The sequence below is a fragment of the Mauremys mutica genome, chromosome 1 (genome assembly GCF_020497125.1).
Source record: "Mauremys mutica isolate MM-2020 ecotype Southern chromosome 1, ASM2049712v1, whole genome shotgun sequence".
Classification (NCBI taxonomy): domain Eukaryota; kingdom Metazoa; phylum Chordata; order Testudines; family Geoemydidae; genus Mauremys; species Mauremys mutica.
The window spans coordinates 257,846,604-257,870,275 of NC_059072.1; the positions used below are offsets into that span (position 1 = coordinate 257,846,604).

The 23,672-nt window shown below is 40.5% G+C and overlaps 1 protein-coding gene across 1 annotated transcript in view; it reads right to left on the reverse strand.

The window, feature by feature from the left end:
• MYO16 (myosin XVI) overlaps positions 1-23,672 on the reverse strand; it is a 459,803-nt gene that overhangs the window by 168,706 nt on the left and 267,425 nt on the right. Inside the window, exons 18-21 of the mRNA XM_045008050.1 lie at positions 13,744-13,855; positions 6,907-7,024; positions 6,037-6,108; positions 5,298-5,439 (exon numbers count right to left, since the gene is read on the reverse strand). Of these exons, the coding sequence (XP_044863985.1) occupies positions 5,298-5,439; positions 6,037-6,108; positions 6,907-7,024; positions 13,744-13,855 (444 nt within the window). The remainder of the gene's footprint in view (positions 1-5,297; positions 5,440-6,036; positions 6,109-6,906; positions 7,025-13,743; positions 13,856-23,672) is intronic.

A 23,672-nucleotide genomic window follows, 5' to 3' on the forward strand; every position in this document is an offset into this window, starting at 1 on the left:
GCCCCTGAACTAGCAGAGGGATGCTGGGCTCCTCTCCTACACACTCCTTACTGTCCTGTCTGGACTATCATAGAGCTGGAGGCTGCCTTCCACTCATATCTCACTAACAAGTCACTGTGTCTTATTCCTGCATTCTTTATTACTTCATCACACAAGTGGGGGGACAATGCTACGGTAGCCCAGGAAGGCTGAGGGAAGAACGGACTCAACAGGTGGGGTTGTTGCAGGAGCACCCCCTGTGAATAGAATACAGCTCATAATTTCTGCAGGATCTGACACAGAGCAGCTGTGCTCTCTGGTTCTCTGATACAGTGGTTCTCTAGTACACTTGCCCATATTTTAGGCAGGACTGATTCTATTTTTAGATACCAAAAAGGAGGGATTGACTCAGGGAGTCATTCCCAATTTTGGCTTTTGCGCCCCTGGCTAAGAGCAGCCAGGGGCACTTATGACAGCAGCAAATGGAACAGTGCAAAAGGACTGGTAGCCATGATCATCTTATTACCAATTTATGGTATGGTAGATAGTACAATATGGCTGATAACCATCTCTGCTATCATGCAAAAGCAAAAGCATGCTGCTGTGTAGCGCTGCTGAATCGCCTCTGTGAGCGGCATCTAGTACACATATGGTGACAGTCACAAAAGGCGAAACAGGCTCCATGATTGCCATGCTATGGCATCTTCCAGGGCAATCCAGGGAAAAAAGGCATGAAATGCTTGTCTGCCGTTGCTTTCCCAGCGGAAGGAGTGACTGACGACATTTACCCAGAACCACCCGCGACAATGATTTTTGCCGCATCAGGCACTAGGATCTCAACCCGGAAATTCAAAGGGGTGGGGGAGGCTGCGGGAACTATGGGATAGCTACGGAATAGCTACCCACAGTGCAATGCTCCAGAAATTGACGCTAGCCTCGGACCGTGGACGCACACCACCGATTTAATGTGTTTAGTGTGGCCGCGCACACTCGATTTTATACAATCTGTTTTGTTAAACCGGTTTATGTAAATTCGGAATAATCCCGTAGTGTAGACGTACCCTCAGACTCTGACAATGCTTTTATTCACTTTGCACCTAGATAGCTATGTTCTTGCATCTACTCAGTAAACTTTTTCCCCCTTAGATCTAATGGCAATCACCAGTTTTTCTTCACCTGTAAATCAGCCATTAGCTGTTTCATAGTAAATAAAAAAAATCAATATTAATGATCAAATTCTAGTAATTCCACAAAGAAAGTGAAGCCCAGGATTTTTGAGTAATGCACTTTGATTTTCAATATATTGAGTCAGATGTTTCTAGCACATTAGCATCAAATTTTATTGTTCTATAAAGTCTTGTTAAGAGAACTTTGTAACGCACTTTGGGCCAAGTCTTATTCCAAATTGTACTATTGCAATCCACTGATTGCCCTGGTATAAATAAGTAAAATTTGATCCATAAACTGCAAATGTATGTGATAAGTTGCATTTATTCTATATCTTTGATTACTTCACCTGCACTCTGCCCAGCTCCACCAAGACAACTTCTAAGATTCCAAACCTCTGAGCATCTTCAAACAGCTGCCATATTATAGTCCAGATAGGTAGCACTGCCTTTTATTAAGGTTGCCTGACTGTTAGAAACAACTTGACAAATATATCCTTCTCCCCACCAAAATGTAGAACTCTCCCCAAGCATACTCAGTTACAATTGGATGAGCAATATTCAGTTCTGTACAAGTGACAGTTTAAGGTCTAATATCTTAAGATTGCATTAGGGCTAGAAAAAAGAGGCACTGTGCAGGAAAGACACCAGCTCCTAGCTTTGATAGGTTCTGAGATATCAAACCTTAAAATCACAGATAATTATGTATAAAAAAGCTATTTCCAATAATTTTGGAGGTTTTTAGAATGTGTTGTATGTTTTTCTCTCCCTCCAAAGCCTTAATAATTGGACTCATGGTAACTAAGGCTATGTCTAAACTACATGTTAAGGTGTGTGATGGAATACATCCCAGTGTTCACACCCTACTCACTATTGTAATAATCTTTGTCCAAAGTATGCCTTGTAAGGTATCGTTTGAAAACTCAATTTGTTGATAAAATGTGAGGCAACACTGTATGTGAAGTTATAAGATTCCCCTGTATGCTGTTAAAAATACATGTTAAGACTCATGTAGTACCATATTGGTCAAACAGACCTGTCTTGAGCAAAGGAGTGTATGTTTGTCTTAACTGGCATTTAAGCAGTAAACAGAGTCACCAAGCAGGAGGGGAAAACAAACGATGTTCAAACAAGAGAAAAAATCAGCAGGGAATATCCTGCCACGTGGACTCTTTGTCTCCTGGTTCTCAGCTGGAAAGAGAGGGAAGAGAGGGACTGAAACCATAAAAAGGAGGGACAAGCACCCCCAAAGTACCCCTATCTCTCCCTGTACACCTAATTCTCCACACTCGAGAAGATAAAAGCAAACAGCTGTTGGACTCTTGAGGAAGGGTCATGATCCAGAAGCTTGGGCAGTAATCTGCTGGAGCATGTGGCGAGAAAGTTTGTTTTGCAGCTAAGATAGTTTCTTAAGTAGATATTAGTGAGCATTGTTTCTTTATTTTTCTTGTAACCATTTCTGATTTTTATGCCTCATTACTTGTACTCACTTAATATCTATCTGTTTGTAGTTAATAAACTTGATTTACTGTGTTATTTAATCTGGTGTGTTTAAGCTGAAGTGTCTGGGTAATTATTTAAGGTAATAAAATGGCATATTATTCCCTTAAAGAAATAACAAATGTAATATATGTGTACTGTCCAAGAGAAGGCTGGGCAGTACAGGTCATACATTTCTAGGGGAAGATCCAGGATTGGGGGTGGGCTGGGGTCACCCTGTAGTATAACTAAGGCTGGCGAGAGCCAGGGTATAGCTGGCAGGCTGCAGTTACATGAAGACCCTTAGGGTGTGACCTGCATGCTGGCAAGCTGTTTGTGAGTGGCCCAGATGGGAGCTACTACTGTAAGCACTGTAAGGCACCCAAGGTTGCAGGGCAAGAGTGACACAATCCCCCAATAGTCTGGATTGTGCCTGGTATATCAGAGGGTGTGATTTCCCTGCTTGTGTGCACATACTGGTACACATACCGGCTGAGCCATGCTGAATACAAACTCGCCTACCACTGGGGGATATGCACTCAGTACAACTCAACTGTGCCTCTACTGCGCTACCCGCAGGACCACGGCTACACTAATATTTATATTTGAGCTAGTTCAATGAGAGCTAGTGCAAGTATGTGTACATGAGCAAGGGAATCACACTCCTAGCTCATAGTGTAGACATAGCCTAAGACAGCATGGGCCCAATTCATCTCTGTGCCACAGCTGAGCTGGCCCAAGAAGCTCAGGGAGGAGGAAAGAGCAAAATATAGCTCTGTGCCACATGTCTCTCATCATGAGCAGATCAAGGACAACTTCTGGCACAGATTAGAGAAATCTGAAGTTGCTCTAACTTGAGACCAGTTGCATGTGGCTCTAAGGGGCTGGTCCAGTAAAAGCATCCCAGGCGAAGCCACTTTTGAATGCCTCCAGTACATTCCTTGCACTGGCATAGAGCTGGGTATGCAGCTCTACTCTAGCCAGGCAAGCCCTTTATATTGGGGGAATTCCCTGATGCCCAGCTATGGTAGCTCTAAAGCCCCTTTATGACATTAAACCTGTATGAAAGAGATGCAGAGCAATTGTGATTTTGGCTCAATGGCTTTACAAATGGATGGATTTCTTAAAAACACAAAACTAATATTTCTAAAATAGTATTTCTGCTAAACATGTGGCCTGTACAGCCTGTTGGACTGTGGTATAAAGGGATTATTGGTACTTTTTAAAGACGACCCACAGAACTCACTTGTGGTTTACCACTTGCGAATAATGCAAAACCAGCATGTATTTGGTATATATGAAAAAGCCAGTATTTATCAGTGTGCATGTGACATTTTGAATCTTAGTTAAAACACATACATATGTCAGCAATGCCCCTCTGCTATGTACATTGGCCAAACTGGACAGTCTCTACGGAAAAGGATAAATGGACACAAATCAGATATTAGGAATGGCAATATACAAAAACCTGTAGGAGAATACTTCAACCTCCCTGGCCACACAATAGCAGATCTTAAGGTAGCCATCCTGCAGCAAAAATACTTCAGGACCAGACTTCAAAGAGAAACTGCTGAGCTTCAGTTCATCTGCAAATTTGACACCATCAGCTCAGGATTAAACAAAGACTGTGAATGGCTTGCCAACTACAAAACCAGTTTCTCCTCTCTTGGTTTTCACACCTCAGCTACTAGAAGAGGGCCTCATCCTCCCTGATTGAACTAACCTCATTATCTCTAGCCTGCTTCTTGCTTGCTTATATATACCTGCCCCTGGAAATTTCCACTACATGCATCCGATGAAGTGGGTATTCACCCACGAAAGCTCATGCTCCAAAACGTCTGTTAGTCTATAAGGTGCCACAAGACTCTTTGCTGTTTATACATTTTACAGTCTAATTAGACCTCTTGTTTTAGTTTTCTGTCTGAATTCTGATGAGATTTAATTTTTTTTTCTGAACAGCTCCATTAATGCATTTTAATAGGCATTCATGTTTTCCAAGAAACCATGTCAGATGTAATTTGTTTGAGTTTAGCAGATGATTACCTACAGGCATGTAGAAAATACTCCTAAGATGTCATTCAAAGAGAAGAGAAATGTATTTGAAGACTTTTGAGCTGAATTTTCTTTTTAATAACCTGCCCAATGTCATGAGATAGTGAGAAAAAGAATAAGTGAATTTTGCACCAACTAAATGCCAATCAGACCATTACTTGTTAAATACCAAATCTGATGCCATAATGCCAACTTTTAAAAAATTAGTAGTAACATACACTATTATAGAAGAATATACAGACTAATACCAATAACTTGCATGAACAAATAACATGCCTACTAACATAAAGCAGTGTCATATCAACTCTGGACTCAGGGCAGTTACAGATTTGGTTTCTATGCAGTTAATTATCTAGATATATAAATATTAGACACTGACTGGTGTAGAAATAATCACCTCTCTCTTTGGTCTGTAAATTCATTTGCATACAAGCATACAATGTACATCTTTTCATCAAGCAGTGAAGGATTTGGAACACTCCATGAATGATCAATAACATCACTAAGTATAACTTTAATGATGGCTACATTGCTCATGTATCTTTTGTACGTTAGATTTTTTGTAACAGGACATCAACATGTAAGATTACCAATGGGATTAGTTAGCACTTGAGCTCCTACCTGCCGGTCTCATATTGATTCTGGAGGTAGTAGTTGATTGTGTTCACTAAAAAACTAAATAAACGACTATACAGTGACTTTGCCAAAAGATCTCGGTAAAATTCTGCAATCTCTATAGTGTGTCTCCTCATGATCATGTCCCCTAAGAAAGTAAACACAAAAAGGACAAGAAAACATGATTATAAAGTGTATAAACTACTTTAAAAATACTTTTTCTATAATAATCTTTCTGTCCACCCTCTTCACTTGTCCCATTTCCCATGCCCCTGTTGTGTACTAATTATGCAGAAAGACCTAGTGAGTCAAATAACAAAAGGCTCCCACTAACATACTTGGAAGATTCTCAGGTCAGGAGTGAGCAAAGACAAAAAATAATTTGTGTGGCATACAGGCTCCTTTCTTGGTGCAGATGACTTATCTGCATAGAATTTCTTAATGACACTTTAAAAAAAAAACATTGGTTTTAGCATTAGGACCTGGTCTGTGACCTTGCTGCAAGGTTCACCACAGTTGAGGTCTATCAGCGTCAGCCTCTGACCTGTTGCTGAGCTCCATGTTACAAAAGGTTGTAATTCCAAGGCCCAGTTTGATCTCCTCCAAGATATCCTTGAGAGAGTCTCTTTGCTGGTTCATAAACCATTAGAAACAAGCCATTAACTCTTTTAGCTCTGACATACATGAGAAGGATCTAAAAGCTACCAAGTCTGATTTATTAGAATGTGGACTTGGAAGAAAATACCTTTGAAATACTGGACATCAGTTGTTAAGGCTGAAGCAAGTTCATCTGGTGATACCTGCAACATTCCTGCCACTAAAAGAAAAGAGTTGTTTTGAAGAGAGAGGAACATGTGTTCAATTACTGTATTTCAATATATAAACAGATTTTTTATTTCAATGCTATTTTTTGTAAACAGTGAAAAAACCTACACATTAATGCAGAGTGAGCTGTTATAGCATTAGTCAAAATTAATGAACGTGTAAAATCGGCTTACTATAATCAGGACTTTGTAAAGTTTGAATGTATCTGTATATTAAATTACAGCTTTTTTTCTGTCATACAGATTACACAGAACTTTCCCTAGGGCTTGGCAGGATCTCTTTAGTATTAGAGTTAAGGTATGCTGCTTATTGGTAATCTGTATTCATAAGCCACTTTGAGGAGATTTGTAAGTGACCAACAGGGCAACTTCAAAGCAAGAGAAGCTTTTAAGGCAAGGATTTCTGAATGTAAGGAATTCTATTAAATGCAAATTGCTTAGGTGTTGACATGCAACAAAAGCGTATATAGATATAGATATAGATAGATAGATAGATAGATATAAAAAAAGACCAAAGTACACTATACAATTTCCTTTGGCAAATGGCACCATTGAGTATGACACTGAATTTGATAATTTGCCCCAATAACATTTTGCTTATTCCCATAAAAATCTGTAGTTTATAAAGCATCAGAGTCAAGAGGGTGCTGTGTTTCCCCAGTAATTTCTGAGTCTCCAGGATGCAGATCTCTGTTTGCCTGGAACAGTGTTTCCATCTATTGGTGAATCAGTGAAATCACCTTATTATGAGAAACAAAGTAGGCAATACTAGAAGGTCACGTTCTACTGACCTTGTTCTAGTAGCTGCAGGTCTGACACAAATGCTGTCTCAGCGTCTGTCAGAGTAGTAAACCGAATATCTCCGACATGCAGAATTGCTGAGAGAATTACAAACAGGTTCTCCACCTCCTGCACATTTTATACACAAATATAAAGAAAAGTTCAGCTAGGCATACAAATGAAAGAAGATGTTTTATACAACATACATGTGCTATAAATATACAGCTGTGGCATTTGTTCAACTAAAAACTATTAATTTATTATGTGAGGACTTAGAAATCATACTGTGGCCAGTACATAGAATAAGAATAGTCTAATGCTTTTACTTTTGCATTTATGTCAATTTAACTGATGAGAGAAGAAATTTATTTAGAATATCATGAAGAAATAATAAAATATCCTTAATGGAAATATTATTTCTTGCCAATTGAGAATTCTAACAGTGATAAATTCTACATCTGTGAATAGCCCCTTTTTTTTTCCTTTTAGCCAGTCATATTCACAATCAAACAGTCTAGTTTACATTTAAATTTAAATTATACCAGATTCCAGGTAGTGAAAGCTATAGTTAAGTTTGTTTGCTTGTTAAATACTTTGTGATATTCTGTTTTCAGAGATTCATAAGTTTGGAAAACAATCATCTCTTGGTTGTAATTTTCCAGATATAGTTTCTGTGATTTTTGTAAACATATTTTTAAAATTAAGCAAATGATGGTCTGGGAAACTGGACCGGAAAAAAGAAAAAAACAACAGTTTTCCCATTATAAAAAAATTCTTGTGAATCTTTAAAAAAAAACAACAACAACAAAATAAAAATAAAACAGGCCTATAGTCAAGGCTCTTTGTACTATTTAGCAAGTCGATTTAAATTATATGGCTAAGAAACCTTATTTACTTGAGAGAGCTACATTGCATTACTTAGAAAGATTAACTGATCATGAACTTATTTGATAAACCTGAAATAATTATTGAATTAATTCTTAGAGCCCAAACATGCGAAGACTTACACATGTGCTTTCCTTCACACACAGTGAGTATCCCCATTAAATCAGGGCCAAAATATGCATTACAATATGTAAACATTTAACCAGAGCATCTTCTGCAGTAGAGTCGAAATTAGTTTTCCAAACAACTGCCCAGAACTCTAAAATTTCTTGAAATTGACCCCAGACAGTTTTCCAGATGTTTGGAGAAACAACAGAGCTAGTAAAAGGTGCTTCTCCCTTTTGCTGCTTTCTCTATCAAAATGACCCTGGGAAATGAACAAGGCTATAATTTGTATTCTTACCTCTTCCATGAACAATCTGAATAATTTCTTTATATTCAGTGAACCATAGTGAGGCACCACACGGTCTCTTAGAAGTTGGCAAATATCATTACTGCAATTTTTCAGATTGGGTAAACAAGGCACAGAGAATCTACATGACTTGCTACAGGATACAAAAAAGAGTTTGCAGATATATCTAGAGTAAGGACACAGATCTCTTATGCAACCTCTCAGGAGTTATGCTACTATAAAAAGACTAATAATGCTTTCTTATATACACTTCTACCCTGATATAACGCTGTCCTTGGGAGCAAAAAATCTTACTGTGTTATAGATGAAACCACGTTATATAGACTTTGCTTTGATCCGCCAGAGTGTGCAGCCCCCCCCCCCCGCCCCGAAGCACTGCTTTACCACGTTATATCAGAATTCATGTCATATCAGGTCGCGTTATATCGGGGTAGAGGTGTAATTTGAAATCTACAGATGAAAAAGGCACGATATCAGTGAAGAGGTTTATTAGCCCATTTTACAGATTGGAAAACTAAGATTCAGAAAGATTGAAAAACACACAAGGACACTGGGAGACACTTTAAATCATGAGGATTTTGTGTGGCTCTGGAAATCAGGAGACTGGGTTCTAGTGCTGGGTCAGATACTTATTTGCAGTGTCCCTAGACAATAATGATTCCCCATCTTTAAACCAGGGATATTAATAAATATTAACATGGTTGAGGATTAATTAGAAATGTTTATGTAGTTCTTCAAAAAGATCAAGCGCTATGTCAGTAACTCTTATCTGTTCCCTGCAGCTAGAAGGACCAGAGATCACTGTACATGGGTTTTTCCACAGATATCAAAGGTGGTATAGAGCTAAATTATAGGGCATGGCTGGCTCTATACTAACCACCATATTACCACCAGCATAAGAGGCATGTGTATAGTGCTGCTGTGCATCACTGATCCCCAGCTGGCCAAATGGCTCCTTGCAGGGGCTACTGCAGCCAAGTGAAACTAAAGAAACCTGAGGCTGCTCTAAGTTAGTCCAGAGACCACTTCCTCAGCTGTTCCAAGTGGAGCTACGGTGCAACTGAGGATCTGGCTCTGAGAGAAAACTCTGCTTCAGATAATAAGATGCTTTCAAATGTCCTCTACTGCTCTCAAAAGTTTGTCTGTAACTGTGTATTTAGGGGCTGAAACTCTGCTCCTTAACCAAACCAAACAAAAGAGCTAATGAAACTCATCCACATTCTGGTTTGTTTCCAGAGCTGAAACCCCAATACTACTGGAAAGTAGCTGTGAGTTGACCCAGCACTTTGTGGATTAGTATGACAATCAGTAAGCACAGAAAGCAGAAAAAGCATCCCACTTTACTTCAGAATTTCTCTGTCCAATACAGCTACAAATATTGTCTCTGTAGAAGTAGCTGTTTGTTTTTTTTTAACTCCAGCCAGGAGTCCTACACTGCTCAGACATTGGCACTGTGTTTTTTCTAGTGAGAATGGTAGGCAGGGAGAGTAAAAACAAAGGGGAAATTAACTTCATATGTTAACATGTGTTTTGTTTTTAATAGAATTTTCAGGATTTTAATTTGATAACCTGAACTTTTAGGATATAATGTTTAATTTGGGGGTTGACAACAAAGTTGTACAATTTAAAAACTGCCAAGATGTTGAACTATGAAAAAACAGTTACAGTATTCTGCTTATTCCTGTTGATTTCTCTACACATTTGCTATTCAGGACTCATATTACGAAAATGAATTTTACTGACAGATCCAGAACAATCTAAGCAACATATTCTAGGATTGCACTATGGGCTAAAGGCTGGGCCCACTGATGTTAGTGGGAATTTTGCTACTGACTTCTGTAAGACCAGGATTTGGCCTATCAAGAATGAAGAAAAGTGCAATTAATTGTACTCCACAAAAGCATAAACTATTAGTAGCAACCACACAAATGCTCATAGAAATACGTTCTTCATATTGAAAGTCTGGGTAGGTGTCAAATTATAGCTGACAGTGGAACTATAGTTGCTACCTTAACTAAGGAGTTGTAAGCAACGGCATAATATTCCATCACCACAAGAGCCTCAGTCTAGCTCCCAGTTAGGTAACAGCTTCACCATGGTGTCACCAGTTTATTTCTTTATCGTTGCTGACAACCACTGATCTCTTTTCATTAGAAATGTTGCCTACCTGTGACTTCATATGACAATCCAGCCTATTGTCACATTAGCTTTTTCTCAGCTTTACCAGGATGATGTTAGGTACTGGGTATTTGTTTTTTATGTGTGTTCACTGGATTTTTATTATTTATTTGAACAATGGTAATGTCTAGAGACTCTACTTCTTTGTTCTAGGCGCTGTACACATGTATAACATAGAAAGAGAGTCACAGTCATCTGAGCATGCTTATGATCTGAAAGAGGATTACATCATGGCATACAAAGGTGTTCCCAAATCCAATCACTTATCACCCCTAGATTTCATTCTTCCCATTCTGTTTTCCTTCTTGACTCATTCCCAAATTAGCTCCATTGCCTGGTTTATATGGTTAAAGACAGACTTTGAGCTTCTCTCTCTCTCTAAGAGCATAAGAACAGTCATACTGGGTCAAACCAATGGCTCATCTAGCTCAGTATCCCGTCCTCTGACAGGGACCAGTGCCGGATGAGTCAAAGGGAACAGAACAGGGAAATTATCAAGAGATTCATCCTCTGTCATCCAGTCCTAGCTTATGGAAATTGGAGGGTTTTGGGACACCCAGAGCATGGGGTTGCATCCGTGATCATCTTGACTACTAGTCATTGATGGACCTAGCCTCCATGAACTTACCTCATTCTTTTTTTTAACCCAGTCATACTTTTGGTTTTCATCTCCTAGCAACAAGATCCACACATGGACTGTGCGTTGTGTGAAGTACTTCCTTATATTTGTTTTAAACCTGCTCCCTATTAATTTCATAAAGTGACACCTAGTTCTTGTGTTATGTGAAGGGGTAAATAACTCTTCTCTATTTGCTTTCTCCACACCATTCATGATTTTATAGACCTCTATCATATCCCCCCTAGTCACCTCTTTTCTAAGCTGAACAATCCCAATCTTTTTAATTTCTTCATGTATGGAAGCTGTTCCATACCCTTAATCACTTCTCTGTACCTTTTCCAATTCTAATATACCATTTTTGAGAAGAGAAGACCAGATTTACATGTAGTACTCAAGGTGTGAGCATACCATGTATATATCTAGTGATCTTATGATATTTTCTGCCTTATCTACCTCTTTCCTAATGGTTCCTAACATTCTGTTAGTTTTTTGACTGCTGCTGCACATTGAGTGTTTGTTTTCAGAGAACTATCCATGACAACTCCATGATCTCTTTCTTGAGTGGTAACAGCTAATTTAGACCCCAACATTTGCATGCTTAGTTCGGATTATGTTTTCCAGTGTGCATTACTTTGCATTTATCAGTATTGAATTTCATCTGCCATTTTCTTGCCAGCATCCTGCTTAATGAGATCCCTTTGTAGCTCTTTGCAATCTGCTTTGGATTTAGCCATCTTCGGTAATTTTGTATTGTCTGTGAATTTTGCCATCTAACTGTTCACCCTCTTTTCCAGATCATTTATCAACAAGTTGAACAGCGCTGGTCACCGTACAGATCCTTGGGGGAACCTGCTATTTATCTCTCTCCATTCTGAAAACTGGCAATTTTTCCTACCCTTTTGTTTCCTATCTTTTAGCCAATTACTGGTCCATGAGAGGACCTTCCCTCTTATCCCATGACTACTTACTTTACTTAAAAATCTTTGGTGAGGGACTTTATCAAAGCCTTGCTGAATGTCCAAGAACATGACTGTAGCACACTTGTCCTCATTTTTTTTTGACACCCTCAAAAAAATGGACAGACTGGTAAGGTATGATTTCTCTTTACAAAAGCCATGTTGAATTTTCCCCTATATATTGTGTTAATCTATGTGTCTGACAAGTCTGTTCTTTACTATAGTTTCAGTCAAATTGCCTGGTTTTCCAGTCCATATTTGTCAGGATTGCCTCTGGAGCCTTTAAAAAAAAGGGATTGTGTTAGCTGTCCTTCAGTCATCTGGCACAGAGGCTGATTTAAGTGAAAGGTTACAAACCGAATAAATGCCCAAATACATTTGTTAGTCTATAAGGTGTCACAAGGACTCCTAGTTGAAACCGCAGTTAGCAGTTCTGCAATTTGAGTTCCTTCAGAACGCTTGGGTGAATACTATCTGGTCCTGGTGATTTATTACTGTTTAAGTTATACATTTGTTCCAAAACTTCCTTTATTGACACCTCAATCAGGGACAGTTCCTCATATTTGTCACATAAGAAGAATGGCTCAGGTGTGGGAATCTCCCTCGCATACTCTACAGTGAAGGCTAATGAAAATAATTCATTTAGTTTCTTTTAAATGGCATTGTCTTTTTTGAGTGCTCCTTTAGAGCTCAGTCATCCGGTGACCTCACTGATTGTTTGGCAGGCTTCCTGCTTCTGATATACTTAAAAAAAATTGCTGCTAGTTTTTGTTTCTTAAGCTAGTTGTTCTTCAAATTCTTTCTTGGCCTGCCTTACATCTTCACACTTGACTTGCAGAGTTTATGCTCCTTTCTATTTTCCTCAGTAGGATTTGACCTTCAATTTTTAAAGGATGCCTTTTTGCCTCTACCCACCTCTTTTATTCTTCTGTTCAGCCACAGTGGCTTTTTAAAAAATTTTTTGGGTATATGTTTAGTTTGAGCCTCTATTATGGTGTTTCTAAACAATCCCTATGCAGTTTGCAGGCATCTCACCCTTGTGACAGTACTTTTAATTTCTGTTTACCTGTTTCTCATTTTTGTGTAGTTACCCTTTTTAAAGTTAAATGCTACTGGGGTGGGTTTCTTTGACATCCCCCCCCCCAATGAGGATGTTTAAATTTAATTACATTATGGTTGCTATAACCGAGCAGTCCAGCTATATTCACCTCTTGGACCATATCCTTTGCTTCACTTAGGACTAAATGAAGAATTGCCTCTCCCCTTGTGGGTTCTAGGACTAGCTGCTCCTTGTTGCTTTTGTTAGTTGAAGTAAAATCTTTCATGTCACTTGACTGTAATTTTGTGTGTCTAATTATGTATATGCCTTTTTCAGATGCTAGCAATCAGACAGCATTTGGAATGTATACTTCACAAAATTAAAAGGGACAGCGATATAATCAGGAAGGGAAAGATCCCCAGGGGCTTTTATAATTTTTTGTCATATGGGATTTGATTGTTTCTTGCTATCTAGACATTATGTAATTTAATTGTTCACAGGATTATAACTTGCAGCTGTTCTGTGAATCTTTAAGAATGAAAAAGGTTTACATTGTTGGTGCAGTATCTAATTAAAAGCGATTACAATCATTTCCCTGGAGTGAACTATCACTTTGTTTCATTGGCACAAAAATGGGCCAGGCCTATATTTTTTGGGGGGGTGTGGGGGGGGTCTGTCAATATGAGTTTCTTATGACCTGCTTTTCACTAGGTAAAAGAGTCATTCTAGGCAGGAACTATATAGGCTTGCATAACTTACCAGGTTATTAAATCCAAAAGCAGTTAGGGCTTGTTTTAGGACAGCTAATTTCTCTTTGTTGAGAGTGTTCACGGTTACTGATGTCTCTTCCAGTACAGTCTGGTTCAGATACCTGCACAGTGGGGGAAAAAAGCATATAGACTTTATGAGGTTGGCTCGCAATCAAGCTTCTGTGGTTAAAAGCTGTCTTTTGCCTTCCAACCTAATGGAAGTCACACACAAACAGCTGTACATAATGTTCTTAAGTGTTTACAGGAGACTCGGTGAATTGTTCTCTCACCTCTCTGAGGGAAAGGCACTTGTGACAGAATGTGTTTATGTTCTACATTTCCCTAGGCTCTTGCATAACTACCCATTATTACATGCAGCTATTAGCTCACAAGTTTTCCTTGTGACATTTGTGTGTATTTCGCTAGAACTTGCAAGGTGCTTTTCTGCCATTCCTGAGAAGTCAAGTAAGACTGCTTAATTTTCATGTGGCCTGATGGTCACCCCCACCCTCCCACCCCTGCCCATTTGTTCTCTTCTAAACATTCAGTAGGATTGATTTTTATCGTAGCCAAGCAGAGCTCAGGCACAGTGAAAAAGAGAGGTTGACAAGGAGCTGATTGTGGCTCCCCAATTCTCAGATACCCACAGCCCCAATGCAAGTTGAAGCTAAAGGGGAACAGCTTTAATTTATGCCACTGAGATCTTCTGCCAGTGGAGAATGGACTCTGCCAGTGTTCTCCCTATCTCCCTTTTGCCAGCTGCTGGAATTCCTGCCTCTGCCAGCTTTTTTGCTGCCAAAGACTCCCCTACAAAGGGGTAATTCTCCAGTGTAACTCTCTGACTGCTTTAAATTCATTTTGTGCCGCTTGGAGGACTAGAGAATTCAACTCTTATCAGCCTGATCCCAAGTTCACTGAATGCCTGGGGACTGAGCACTTGAATTAGATGGGAGATGTAGTAAGATTGCTTAATTTTCTTGTGGTCTGATGTTTCCTCCCCGCAGGGTAGTGTCTGATCCTTAGAGATGCTGAGTACACACTTAAATAGTAAATGTGTTACATGTACTGAGTCATAAACTCCCACTATAATATATAATATGCACTGAAAGGAAGTGTTAGTGAATTACAAGTATCCCTGCAATGTGTTACACACACACACCCCTACCTACCTACCTTCTGGTGTAAAAGCAGACAATGGAAAACAAAAAGAGCCAACATACAGTACAACACAGCTATGCCACATGACAACTGAAATATAGTACTATATACTAACACAAAGAATACCAAGCTAAGAAATGTTCTTAGCTGTAACATATTGTGGCCTTTCTACAACATGCATAGCAATACACCTAACCGTATCTCACTGCAAAATGAAAGGGAGAGAGAGAGAGAGAATGGGTGTTTGCATTTTCACATTGAGATGTTCCATGTCCATAACAAACAGACCTGGTGGTGGTTTGAGCTCTGACAATTCCTGATCACATTCCTATTCCAGTTGGGCTGGATAGGTCTCATCATGGACTCCCCATTCAGTCATCAGACTACTACCAAGGTCTGGTCTACACTACAGTTAGGTCAACACAAGGCAGTTTATGATGACCTGACTACGAAAGTAGCTATACTTAGATTTTGCTCCTGCTCATGCAACTGCCCTGCTATTTAATAATTCCACCTCCATGAGAGGCATAGAGTCAAGGTCGCAGTAGTTAGGTCAACACAGTTGACCGGCTGCTTATGTCCACTGTTACAGGCTTTCAGGAGTCATCCCACAATGCCCCCACACAGACAGTACAGTCAACACAAGTGCTCCTGGTAAGGACATGCAACGTTGACACAAGGAGCAAAGTGTTGACATGCACAAGCGATGTAATTAATGTGGCGGCTGTATGCTGACATAAGTTAGGTCGACTTAATTTTGTAGTATAGACATGGCCTTAGGGAGCTCTCACAAGAGTTGTGCTTTGCATAAGAGTACACAGCTTTTACAGTTAGGTATAGGAATTATTTGTGCTTCTCTAACCAATCTCACTGGAGGTTATGACAGACAATGATAAGACTTATGAGAGAGCATGATGTGGTGAAATATATAGATGTAATAGCAATGCAGGTTTACCCTAAATAAGGGGTTCCCAAACTTGGTTTGTGGCCCTGCTTCCCCAGCTCCCATTGGCCAGGAACGGCAAACCACGGCCACTGGGAGCTGCAAGTGGCTGTACCTGTGGATGCTCAAGTAAACAAAGCATCTTGCGGCCTGCCAGGGGCTCACCCTGAACAAGCTGCAAACTAAGTTTGGGAACCCCGGACCTAAATGAAAATTGGGATAAGTTGCTTCAGTGGGTGGCTGAGAAACATGGATGGAAGAAAAAATGTGTATAGAGGCACAGTACTTCTCACCGACAGGATAGAGCCACCAGTAGATCTTTCTAATGTATAACAGACCTTACACCACTAGGACTGGATTCACTGAAGTACTGACTTAACACTGAGGTACTCAGCATCTTGCAGAACTGGGCCCTTACAGTCAGATTTTCAAAAGCGATCATCACCCAGCAGCCCTCACTGAGAATTTATTACAGATCTTTCTGCATGGTTGGCACCTTTTTTTCTCTCTTTTGCAGAATGGTATCATATGCCTTTACACATTCAGGCAATATGGTTAATCAGCTCTTTTTAATGTTTTTGAAGAGTATATATATGAGCTTTCACACAAATACTTTAATTAAAATTGCCAACTCAGGGCCCAGTCTTGGAAGGGGCTGAGTTTTCTCAATCTTCATTGACTTGTGCTCAGCATCTCCCAGGATCACACATTTTGTTGAGAGTTAATTGGTTGTTGAGTATCCTATGAGTGAGATTTTCAAAAGTGCAGTGTAGGCCAAACTCTGTTCATACTGATGCCAAAGATAAAAAATATATTGACTTCAATAGGAACAAGGTTAGGCCAATGGTGAGTGCTTTTCAAAATGAAATCCTAAGTACCTACTGGGACCAGCCAGCCTGGAGAGACTTCCACTTTCCCACTAAGGTTCTGACACAGTTGTGATCAGCACAGACACTTGATAAGAGCTCTCTACATTTAAAAAGGGGGGCAGCTGCAGGCAGGGCATTTTCTGAGATATGCTCAATTCTGGAATTTACTACTCTACTTCTTTGGCCTAAAATTGCTAATTTACTGACTTTTAGAACATGCTGCAAGACCCATCTATTTCCCAAGCTATGTAAGGAGAATTGAAAGGTGACAATTGCTGGGAAGGAATGGATTTTTAGTTTAAAAAAATCACAAAGCTGTAGTCACTATTTTTAAATGTCAGACAGTATTTTAAAATTGTGTTAAGCACTTACAGGCCTAGGTGGACATTATATAAATCCAAACAGCAGAGCGCGCCTGCTATGTTTACTTGCCAAAATAGTCACAACTCACATTTTGTATTCTTCAACCTGCCCCAGCTGAGAAACAGTGACAACTGGAAAAGATATACTTCTAGTTATAAAAATACTTCCCCCCGCTGCTAAAGATGGACCCAGGATGCAAATGTCTTGAGACACTTTGCAGACCATTTCTACCATATAACTAGACTTAGGACCACAATTCACTATCAGCTACACTGGTGTAAAACTGAAGTAAAGTGGTAATGAATCAAACCCTTAGCATTAATGTAATACCTCACACTACAGATACATAATTATTTCATAAAATGTTAACATTGTTTAATATTTATGATCGCTCTCATTTATAGAGAACTTTTGTTGTTGTTGACATTTCAGTGGCGGGGATGGAATTACATTGCTGCTGATAAAGAGGACTCTTTGCAAGTATAAATGGCTAAAAATTTCCACTACAGGCTGCCATATAGCATCCAGATATTAGCCTTACTTGCCTTTTTGTTACTATGAACTACATATAGCTATCATACATTTATTAAACCCTTCACTAATACTAGAGTGTTTATGTGTCCCAACAACAGTTTCCTTTGAATGTAATAGGTCATATTAATCATAGGAAATAAATAGATATTTTTTCAGTAAGTAAATATTAGGCCAGATCCTCAGCTGGAGTATTGGCATAGCTTCTTTGAAGTCAATGTGGATATATCAATTTACACCAGCTGACGATCTCACCCATAAATTTTAATACTAAGAATAAAGTTTTTTCTATCTATAGTACCTTTCATCCAAAGATCTCAAAGGGCTTTACAAATATTAAAGTGTCACAACTCACTAGAGATAAGTATTATCACCATTTTAAACTTGAGGAACAGGAGGCAAGGAGAGGTTAATTGATTTGCCCAAGGTCACACACTGAGTCAGCAATAGTTCTGGATACAGAACGCAGAACTGAATCATTGCCCTGTGCTCTAACCACTGGACCATTCCTCCCTCATTGCTATCAGTTTTAGTTCATTTTTTTTCACTGGGGGTCAGGGGGCGCTGTCTTCTGTGGATACAATTTCAGCTTGCAAAATTTGTGCTCACAGTTCACTGCAGGCAGAAATCTAACTACTTTTGTCTGCAAATACCTGACTACATACTTGGAATGCTTCCAACAGAAACAATGATTTCCAGTATTAGGCTCCATACTCCAATCAAATATATCCCCTGTCCTGAGAGGAAAAAGGGTAATCCCTGGCTTCAATACAAAGTAGATAATTATGTGCCCATGACTTTACAGTTATCAGTACGGAATGTCATCTCATTTCAAGACCCGCACTGTTCCCTTCTTTTTGGGTCACTACACATTCACCACCCCTCAAAATTTTGTTATTATCAACAAATTTGATTGTTGCCAAAGCTTACTGTGTGAGCTGCTGAAGAATCACAGTTAATGCCCTCCACCAGGCCCTAATTAGTTCTTGCCTGATATCATAGCAAAGCCCATCCGGAGAGAGTAAGGAAGGCAGGGAAAGGGACAGGCACTCCCTCAGGGATGGTTCTTTTTAAAATTGATCTGTTATGGGGTGGAGGGGTGTTGGCAGTCCTGGCCTTTGAGGCCTAATGGAATTTGTCCATGTATATTTTTTAGCCAACTAAGTATATTAAACAGGAGAAACTGCCTGTGACACATGTGGCAATTCCCTGCAATAGCCTTGAGAAACCTTACTGAATTAAGTTTAAGTATCTTCGGAGTACATTGTATTAGATGCAAAAGTTATGTATTATTGTGGCGTAGGATTGTATGCAACCTCTCTAGAGGGAAGATGTGATATGAATCCTGGGTAGTGTTATGAACTTCAAAGGACTGTATTGAACTATGTGCCAGACAAGAATGGACTTTTGGGACAAACAGTATCAAGTGGTTTGCCTGAGAAATGTCTAGAGGGAGGTGAATACAAATTCCCCACCTCTGGTTATGCAAAAAAACCAACCTTTTCAAGTTACACCCTGCTGATTACCTGTTCCCAGAGTCTCAAGATCAAAGGTCGAAGCTGTATAAATGAAAGACTAAATTATTCTGGGGGGGAGGGCAGAATGATACTTCTGAGCTAAGGCCATTCTGAACTGGTAACCACAAAAATACTCTGTGAGGTTTGAAAAACTGATTCCTATCAGAGCCCTTGTCAGAGTTGGTAAGCTTAAAAGTATCTGTGTAGGTTCTTTTGTGGTATTTAATGTTTTTCTGTAATGTTTTCACCTTAAAAATAAGTGTGATTGCTTAGAAAGAGTACTGTGATAACCTGTAATTGAGGGCAATTACAACTGTTCAGAAGCCCTCAAAGAAGAAGCAAACTGCAAACACTGGGAATAGCACAGTGTAGGCAGGGAACCTCATAGCCTGGAAAAACCCCAGTCAAGAGGGAGAGAGACATGGGTCTCTGCCCCAGAGAGGTGACAGCGGAGGAGTGGAGAGCCTAAAGTGGATGCCCCTGCTCTGAACTGCAACACTGTTGAAACTTTATATTTAGCATCAGATTGAGTTTTCAAAATTCAGTGGTAAAGCCCATTTTTGAGTTCAGATTCCTACCTGGAATGGCTCTCAGGAAATGTGGAGATGGGGCCCTCGTGAATACCTAGATAGATAAAAATTCAGTGTCACCCTTGTGACTCCTGACCTATTAGCTGAGAAATTCCCTCTTATTTTTGTTACTGAAAATCTTTTAAAGGTTGAGAGAGAGAGAGAGAGAGAGAGGTGAATAACACTGAGAATACTACTCAGGCATTGGAGTTTCCTTGTAATGTTTGATTTATGCAGGCTACATTTAGGACATTTCTGAAGGCTTGCATACATGGAATTATTTAACATAGTTTCATTGGGCCTTAAATTGCATATCTAGGTGTGTGTGTTTACAGAACGGGTCTCAGACTGGCCGAACACACTGTGGTAGATTTAGAAATTCTTAAACTGAACCTTCTGGCTGATGGTGGCTGCTCAAACAAGTGATGTTCACATCCAGTCTGTGCAGTTCTAATAATTAACTACTTTCCACTGAATGTCTGACCATCTGTTTAAATGCTATCATGTCAACATTTGCCCTGAACTAGTGTAACCAGAGAGATTATCAGCACACAGAAAAGTTTTAATTTAAGAACATGTGATCAACTGTTTATTTCAAAAAGAAGAAATTAGCTGATCCACAAAATGGGGTTTGTTTAAGAAGATAAACCAATCAATAATTGTACTACAGCACAGAACCTCAGTAAAATATGGTGCTGCTTTAGACTAAAACAGTTGCTTGAAAACTGAAAAGACATACATTTAGCTTGATCTTTCTAATCTTTCTTCTAATAGAACAAGTCTACTCTGTAACAATTTCAAACTATTTCTATGCTCCCAAAAGAACAGATAGAATGAGCTACTCACCTTATTTTAGAAATATTCCATGCTGCTACTTTTAGATATAAATTTATCATAATATAGTTTTCCCTCAAATAAAATGTGGAACTGGATTTCTGTGTTGAAATTTTCATATATAGATGCAACAAGAGATCACATAAATATATGCAAGCATCTGTTATCTCTTTAAAGCTTGCACTTACACATAAATTGAAATGCATGCATAAGCTGCATAATTTAGTTATTATTAATACCTATATTGCATTATAGGAGCTTTCCAAATAGAGAGAAGACACATAGACAAGTGCCAGTTTATCTGTGAAAATATGGATTTTTGTGACACACCCACTGAATGCATTTGAAAACTTGCACCGAATACTCCAAAAGAATAGGGGACACATTACTGGTTAATTCCCTTTAAAGTAACACATTAAGAAAAGAGATTTATTACAATCTTATAAATTGAAAATGCAAATATCAAGGAGTAGAAACTAAGGCCTTTTCTACACTACAAAGTTAACTCAACTTAAGTTACGTGGACAATCATATGTCGCTTTAATTACATTAGTTGTGCACGTCCACGCAATGCTCCTTGTGTCAGTGGAGCGCAGCCCCTAGTGCTTTTGTATCAACAGAGAGAGCATTGCATTGTGGGTGGCTATCCCATGGTGCAACTTGCCACCTGCCTCTACTGGAAGATCTGAGAATGGATTGCAGTGCATCATGGGGATGTGCAGATATTTCCAGAGCCTGCAGCCAGCCCCACACCCCTGCCCGCAGCCAGCCCTGCACTCCCTGCCCAAACCTCCTGTCCTGTCTCCAGCCAGCCTCTGCTGCACCCCCTGCCCTGCTGCACCCACTGCCCTGCCCACACCAGCCCCGCACCCCTACCCTGTCTCCAGGCAACCCCTGCCACACACCCCTGCCTGAAGCCAGCCAGTCCCACATTCCGCTGTCTCCAGCCCTCCAACCCCTGCCGCACCCCCCTGCGGCCCTGAAGCCAGCCAGCCCACCCCACACCCCCATCTCCACCAGCCCCGCACCCTTTGCCCTGCCTGCAGCCAGACCCTACCTCCAGTCAGCCCCTGCCTCCAGCCAGCCCCATGTCTACTGGTGCCCTGCAGTTCCCAGGGCAGTAACCCTGCACACCTGCTTCAATGAGGGGGGCAGGGAGCAGCTGGAACCCACACATGTGCACACTCTAGGGTGACCAGACAGCAAGTGTGAAAAATCGGGATGGGGGTGGGGGGTAATAGGATCCTATATAAGAAAAAGACCAAAAAATCAGGACTGTCCCTATAAAATCGGGACATTTGGTCACCCTAGCACACCCCCAGGGAGTGGCGGGGACCCACACATGTGAAATGGAGCTCCTTTCTAGTTCAGACCCATCTTTTTAAAAAAGAACTTTAGGTAGAGTTAACATACATCCGTATTTTCCTGGACATGTCAGGCTTTTTGGTTCTTAAATTGCCATCCTGCCATCCTGGACGTATGGTAACCCTATTGGTACAAAAAATACATACTCTGGCACATCCCTTAAATCAGAACTTTTTATAGGGAACCAGTTGCTAAGAAATGAAAGGCTTTTTTTTACGTTTGGGGTTTTTTTAGTCATCCCTGCCGGGGCCCCGCCGAAAATGTTCGAATTGGGCCCCGCACTTCCTAAAGTCAGCCCTGGTTGGGAAGGGACAAAGGGTCTGAGTGACTTCCAAAGGTCACTACACACTCCTAGGGAGAGTATTCTGAATATTGGTACCCTTTTGCACAGGATCAGGTAATCGAACCTGATATCTGACTCCTGAGAGTAACCCAGGATGGAAGGGTGCATCTCTTGCATGCATGTGGCTTCAGACTGGATCCATATGCTGCTCGCCTGTGTGCCACTTTGGTTCCTGCAGAAATAATTGCCAGTTGGTGTGGCAAAGTTTCCTACACTAGGGGGAGAAACAAGGCAGCTCTGCCAGGGAACCTTTGGCAGAGGATTGCAGAGTCCCTATGGGAAAGCTTCCTAGAGCTCTCTATGGAGGAGCCCCAGGACATCCCAGCATACATTAACAAACTTTCCCTCCGGGCCCCCACTGCGTCGCTGCATAGAGTCTGTTCTTAATTTCTATCCCTTAACCCTCCTCTACCATATAACAAAGTAAATGAGACCTCAATCTCCTATCACTGTGCAGTATCAAAGCAAAATGTGTGCCTACTAGAGCTTGCCTTTCCTGCTTCATCCGCGCCTGAGCCAGAGAGCTGGGACTGGCTAGACTCCTCCAGGGTCAAAAATAGGTCCTGGCTTGCCACGCCATCAGACGACTGCATCACATAGCCCACATCCGCTTCCAACTCCACTTCCTCATTCACCACTTCGTCCTCAGGGTTGACTCTGTTGGCCATTGACTCCAGTCCCCCCAAAGTATCCTTAGGCTCTTGGTGGTAGTGGTGGTGGGGGGTTGCCACTGAGGAAGGGTTCAGCTCCTCTTAGAAGAGGCATGTTTTCAGTGCTGCAGCAGGCCTTCTGGAACGCCTGTCTTAGCTCCTTGATCTTGGCACAACACTGCTGCATGTCCCTTCTTCTGCATGCCATGAGCAATCTGCCTGTAGATATCAAAGTTCCTACAGCTGGAGCAAAGCTGAGACTGCACAACCTATTCTCCCCACAGACCAAGCAGATCCAAAAGCTCTGGTGTACTCCATGCAGGAGGGCATCTGTTGCAGAAAGCTGTCATGGTTAGCTGGGAAGATGTTGTGTGAATAGTCCACACCAAGCAAACAGGAAGAAGAACTTCACTAATTCCCAGGCCTTTAAATGGAAGGAGAGGCACATGCCTGTGTACCAGCAGGGTAGCAGAGTTCAACCTGCTGACCAGAGCAGTCATGATGGGCATTGTGGGACACCTGCTGGAGGCCAATTAGGGCAAAATAAGCAAGCACAGTATCTTCAAATATGTTGCGTCACTCTATGTTGCAGAAATCTCTATGCCTCTTGTCAAAGTGGTTTTATTTTGTTGGCGTAGCAGAGGAGTTACATCAGTGGGAGGAGCATTTCAATGTGTACACCTCCACTGCTTTGTCAACAAACACTGACTTTGTCAACAAAACTGTGTAGTGTAGATGAGGCCTAAGGAGGAAAAATTTGACTAGGCATAAGAGGTGTGTTCAGATCAAGTTTAAGA